The sequence below is a fragment of the Marmota marmota genome, unplaced genomic scaffold (genome assembly GCF_001458135.2).
Source record: "Marmota marmota marmota unplaced genomic scaffold, marMar, whole genome shotgun sequence".
Classification (NCBI taxonomy): Eukaryota; Metazoa; Chordata; class Mammalia; order Rodentia; family Sciuridae; genus Marmota; species Marmota marmota.
The window spans coordinates 6,203,212-6,208,818 of NW_026000241.1; the positions used below are offsets into that span (position 1 = coordinate 6,203,212).

A 5,607-nucleotide genomic window follows, 5' to 3' on the forward strand; every position below is an offset into this window, starting at 1 on the left:
CCCGCCCAGCCTGGGTGCGGACCGCGGAGGGGACGCTGCCCTTGGTTTCGGGACCCGCTGGATTGGGCAATCCCCCGGCTTCCTGCTCCGAGGAAGAGGCCGGGTCGCCGCGGGTCCCTGGGTCTCTGCAGCCTCGACGTGCTGGAGGGAGGGCCTACAGCCTCGGGGCTCGCTTTCCTTCGCTATTCGAAGACCAGCTAATTGGGGTGTGGGTGGGTGCGGCCTTCCCTGGGCGATTTGGCACTTGGGGAGGTGACTCACAGGTGCACGCAGGTGCACCTGCAGCTACTTGGCACGGTAGGATGGACTGGCGTGCTGACCCCGTGGGTCAGGAGAACGTTCACGTCCCATTGGTCGGAGCACGCAGGCCTGCGTCCCCTCGCTGCAAAATGGGACCTCCGCACGCAGCTCAGTTTCTGTGCTTGGAGGATGTTTCCTGAGCACCTGCTGTGTGCCAGGCTTTCAGGCACTGGGACCCGGCCTGGATGGTGGACAGGCCCAGCCATGACTTCATGGGGCTCATGCTGTCCTGTCGGGATGGACCCAGGAGAATGAGGAGATGAACAAGTTTAAATTCCCATGGTGTCTCAAGTACACCAGGTGGGAATGGCTGAAAGGACAGCCACTGTTGGCACCTAAAGGTTATACACGGGGAAGGGCCACTGGACAGCGGCAACAGGTGGAGAGGCAGGGGGACGGGCTTCCAGGCTGTGGGAACAACTGGTGACAAGGTCCAGAGTGGACCCAACCTGGCTGGCCTGGAAGAGGAGCAGTGAGGAGGGGGAGAGGGAGAAATGAGATCACCATCCAGAAAGTGGGCACCCTCGTCACTGATATCCTGAGTTACTGTCCACATGCACCCTGGGTGGGTCTCCACTCAGATGCCTCAACTGTAGGTCTTAAGTGGTTCTGAGTCTCCAGGCTTTGATGATTGAGAAGGGGAAGGGTGCTAGCACAGCCATCGACTGTCAGGTGCTAGTTTCTGGGAGCTGGGTGGCCAGGCTGAACTGCCTCCATGCCCACCCCAACCAGGTGTCCGGTCCTGGGACATTGATCCTAGAGTCTGCAGCCTGGATGAACAGCTCAAGATCTTTGTGTCCCGGCACTCAGCCACCTTCTCCAGCATCGTGAAAGGTGAGGTTGGGTCTCTTGTTCATCAGGCAAGTGCTCGAAGAATGCCAGTCGGGGGGCAGGGTGCAGCTGTTTAAAAAAAACAAAACCAAACAAAGGAGTAATCCAGCCCAGGCCTGCCAGTGGCCGAGCCAGGCAGCCCTGACCTCAGGCCTCAGCAACCCAAAGAAGGGACCTAGTGGTTTTGTTTCCATTTACCAGAGGAGACCATGGTGTTGTGGGCAGGGTGGCAAGAAGACCTCCAAGGATGAGGCTTTCGGAATGAGAACTGCTGAGGTTGGAGTGTGGGTAGGAAGGGTTCGGGGTCACTGGGCAGGTCTGGGAGGCTGGAGTGTGGAGGGTCTGAGTCTGGATGGCAGCCATGGCCTGGACACAGTGGGCGTTCTACTACTACCAACGTAGTGAGGGAGCTAAGGAGTGAGATTCACCTGGCACAAGGCTCTTTGGGGATTCTGGGGTGACCCAGGGTGAACAGACCAGCCCCTGGGTGGGACTTGAGTATTGACTACTGTCCCTGCCTGGCTGGCCTGTTGAGTCACCTCCTGACTGCTAGAGGAAGGGAAGGAAATGTCCCTCGTCTCATTGTCCCAGCAGGTCCTGGTGGCTTCCTGACCCTTCGTGCATTAAGGGGGGGGGGCTGGAAATCCTGTCAGCACTGTGTGACCTCAATGACCACTTCCGCTCTATGCCTTAATCTCCCCCCTGAATGGGGCAATATCTGTGACAGCATGATAAGCGTTGACAGAGCTAGAGGGTCATTGGCTCTCCAGACTCAAGGCCTGTGCTTTATGTTCGAAACACATCTGGGCTGGGCACTGTGACACACACCTGTAATCCCAGTGGCTCTGGAGGCTGAGGCAGGAGGTTCCTAAGTTCAAATCAGCCTCAGCAACTTAGGCCCTCTCTCAAAATAAAAAATAAAAAGTACTGGGGATGTGTCTTAGTAGTGTAACACCCCTGGGTTCAACCCCTGGTACCAAAAATTAAAATAAATCAAAACACATCTGGGCTCTGGGGAACCCTCCAGGGTTGGGATCACAGAAGCAGCTCCACTCCCCGCCCTTCCTGCACTCGGCTCTGTCCTGCTTCTGGGTCATTGCCATGTTGTACCCTCTCCTGGGTGTGGCTCTCCTTGGACTTGGGCTCCTTGACTATAAACTGGAGGCGACGGTGGCTTTCCCCACTGGGTTACAGCTGCCCATCAGGCCCAGCACGTGTGGGCCTCTTGCCCGTTTCCAGGATGACCTCCTTGGGTTTCCTGGTCTCCCTTCATCCTGACCCACAGCCCTACCGTGTCCCATGTGACCCCAGGGTATGTTCCTTGGGGAATCGTGGTACCTGAAGGCCATACAGGGAGGCAGGATTTAACTCCAGGACAGCCTGACACTGAGTGGGTGGCCTGGCTTGATCCCCTCACAGGCCAGCGGAGCCTGCACCACCGTGGAGACACCCTGGAGACGCTGGTCCTCCTGAACCCCTCAGACAAGTCCCTTTGTGATGAGGTAGGGAGCAGGCGACCTCCTGGAGGGAGTGGGTTGCTGGGGCTGCTGTCCCTCCACACACAGGCACCCTCTCAGGGTCCAGCTCAGCTCACTGCCTCCTCCAGGGCGGGAGCAGGGGAGGCTGGGGTTTGGGAGGGGGAAGGGGAGTGGGTCAAGATTCCCAGTCCTGGTCCCAGAGCAGCATAGGCCTGGATGGGGGAGGGCAAGTCCTGCATGATGTCTTTGTCTGTGAGTTCCCTCCAGCTGAGGCCCCCCCACTGTTGTCTGACATGACTTAGTAATACTCCTGGCCTGTGTCTGTCTGCACCCCTCTCCCAACTGCACGTCAGAATGATGAACAGTACAGAGCCCCGGGGGCACCCTGCTAGAGACCATCTTACAAGCTGATTCCTTTGATCAAAAATGTGCTCCTTTGGGGGCTGGGGTTGTGGCTCAGCGGTAGAGCGCTCCTCTAGCACATGCGAGGCCCTGGGTTCGATCCTCAGCACCACATAAAAATAAATAAATCAAAAGTATTGTCTCCAACTACTTCTAAAAAATTAATGTTTTAAAAAAGAAATATTCTTGGGGGCTGGGATTGTGGCTCAGAAGTAGAGCGCTCGCCTAGCATGCATAAAGCACTGGGTTTGATCCTCAGCACCACATAAAAATAAAAGGTATAGTGTCCACCTACAACTAAAAAAATAAATGTTTTAAAAAAAAAGTTCTCTTTTGCTCCCTTAAGGGACTCTGAGACTGGAGGAGCCAGAGCCAGATGCAGATAGCTGTCAGCCTGTCATTTCAGAGCTGGGCTGGGGGAGGGGGCTCCCAGGAGGAGGGCCTGAGAGTCGACCCTTGTAGGAGGAGCTGGAGCTTGCCAGGGACAGGGCCGCTCCTCCTCCCAGCCTGCAGCTGCCTACCTGTGGGTTGGGGCTGAGAAGTTAAGTAGCGACCTGTGGACTGGGGCGGGTGCTGCATAGGAAGGACCTTTAATGCTTGTCCCAGCTCCGGAACCTCCTGCTGGATCCTGCCCCTCACAAGCTGCTGGTACTGGCCGGGCCCTGCCTAGAGGAGACGGGGGAACTTCTGCTTCAGACAGGGGGCTTCTCGCCCCACCACTTTCTCCAGGTCCTGGGGGACAAAGAGGTAAGCTGCCCCCTTGCCATCCTGACTTGTCCCTATGGGGCTACAGGGCCCTCCTGCCTGACCCATCTCCCCTCCTATAGGACTACCTGTGTGCACCTTGTGGCCAGGGAGGAGTGCCACCTTCTGGGACAGGCTGTGGTGTGAGGCTGGGCCTGGCGCTCAGCGGGTATCCCAGAGGCCTGTTGCAGGGCCCCCAGATTTCAGGTTCAGCTAGGATAGACCCGAATAGGGTCCTTTCTGGAGCCCCAGTTCGGGGCGGGGTCAGTGGGCCACAAGCGCTGGCCGCTCACTGTTCACACCGTAGTGAGTGATGTGAAGATGGTGGGAAAAGGCACTGAGGTAGGGTGGGCCTGAGGGGAGCAGCTGCAGGGCGGGGGACCCTCCTGGCTCCAGGAGGCAGGACTTGGTGTTCTCTCGGTTTCCCGTGGGGCTGGCTGTTGCCTGCTCCAGCTTGCCCTTACCCGCTGCCCTGCAGATCCATGACACCCTGGCCTCCTCGCCTCCGCCTGCAGATCTGCCCACACTCACCATCACCTGCCCGACCTTTGGAGACTGGGCGCGGCTGGCCCCCGATGTGCCCAACCTGCAGGGCCCACTCCGGCTGCAGCTGCGGCTGAACCCCCCTGTGCGGCTGCCGGCTGCCGAGGGCCTGCGGGAGTTCCTGGAGTACGTGGCCGAGTCCTTGGAGCTGCCGTCCCCCTTTGAGCTGCTGGAGCCACCGTCCTCTGGGGGCTTCCTCAGGCTCCCGCGGCCCTGCTGCTACATCTTCCCGGGAGGCCTGGGGGATGCCGCCTTCTTTGCCGTCAACGGCTTCACCATGTTGGTCAACGGTGGCTCAAACCCCAAGTCCAGCTTTTGGAAGCTGGTGCGGCACCTGGACCGAGTGGACGCCGTGCTGGTGACGCACGCGGGTGCCGATAGCCTCCCGGGCCTTAACAGTCTGCTGCGACGCAAGCTGGCTGAGCGTCACGAGGTGGCCACGGCCGGCGGGGGCTCCTGGGATGACAGGCTGCGCCGCCTCATCTCCCCCAACCTGGGGGTCGTGTTCCTCAACGCCCGCGAGGCCGTGTCGCGGCTGATGCGCGGTGAGGATGAGGCGGAGCTGGCGCTGAGCCTCCTGACCCAGCTGGGCATCACACCCCTGCCCCTGAGCCGCGGGCCGCTGCCTGCCAAGCCCACGGTGCTCCTGGAGAAGATGGGCGTGGGCCGCCTGGACATGTACGTGCTGCACCCGCCCTCCTCTGGCTCCGACCGCACTCTGGCCTCTGTGTGTGCCCTGCTTGTGTGGCACCCTGCGGGCCCTGCCGACAAGGTGGTGCGTGTTCTCTTCCCGGGCTGCACGCCGCCCGCTCGCCTCCTGGACGGGCTAGTCCGACTGCAGCATCTGGGTTTCCTGCAGGAGCCCGTGGTGACCCCCCAGGATCTAGAAGGACCCCGACGAGCTGAAAGCAAAGAGAGCGTGGGCTCCCGGGACAGTTCAAAGAGAGAGAGTCGGACAGGGACAGCCCCCAGACCTGGCCAAGAGCGACCTGGTGCAGCCCGGAAGGAGCCAGTCCGGGCTGAGCCCCCACGAAAGACCGAGAAAGAAACCAGGCCCTCCCGGGAGGTGAAGAAGGACCCCAAGCCCGTGGCGCCCCGGGCCCAGCCCCGGGAAGTGCGCCGCACAGCTAACGCAGCAGCCAGCCTCAAGAAGGCGGGCACCCAGGGGGCCCCCAAAGCCCGTAGAGCACCTGCTGTGCCCCAGGCAGGTGCTGTACCCGTGGAGAATGGGCCCTGCAGCCCACCCAGCCCCTCTGCTGCAGCCCGGGGCTCCCCCGCACCCCAGTTGGTGGCCACGCCCAGCCTGGGG

At 60.4% G+C, this 5,607-nt stretch overlaps 1 protein-coding gene across 1 annotated transcript in view; it reads left to right on the forward strand.

Moving 5' to 3' along the window:
• Positions 1-302: 302 nt before the first annotated feature.
• The window catches only part of Map1s (microtubule associated protein 1S), an 11,064-nt gene continuing 5,759 nt past the window's right edge, over positions 303-5,607 (forward strand). The window contains exons 1-5 of the mRNA XM_048795362.1: positions 303-353; positions 954-1,134; positions 2,551-2,633; positions 3,618-3,758; positions 4,234-5,607. Coding sequence (XP_048651319.1) covers positions 303-353; positions 954-1,134; positions 2,551-2,633; positions 3,618-3,758; positions 4,234-5,607 — 1,830 coding nt within the window. The remainder of the gene's footprint in view (positions 354-953; positions 1,135-2,550; positions 2,634-3,617; positions 3,759-4,233) is intronic.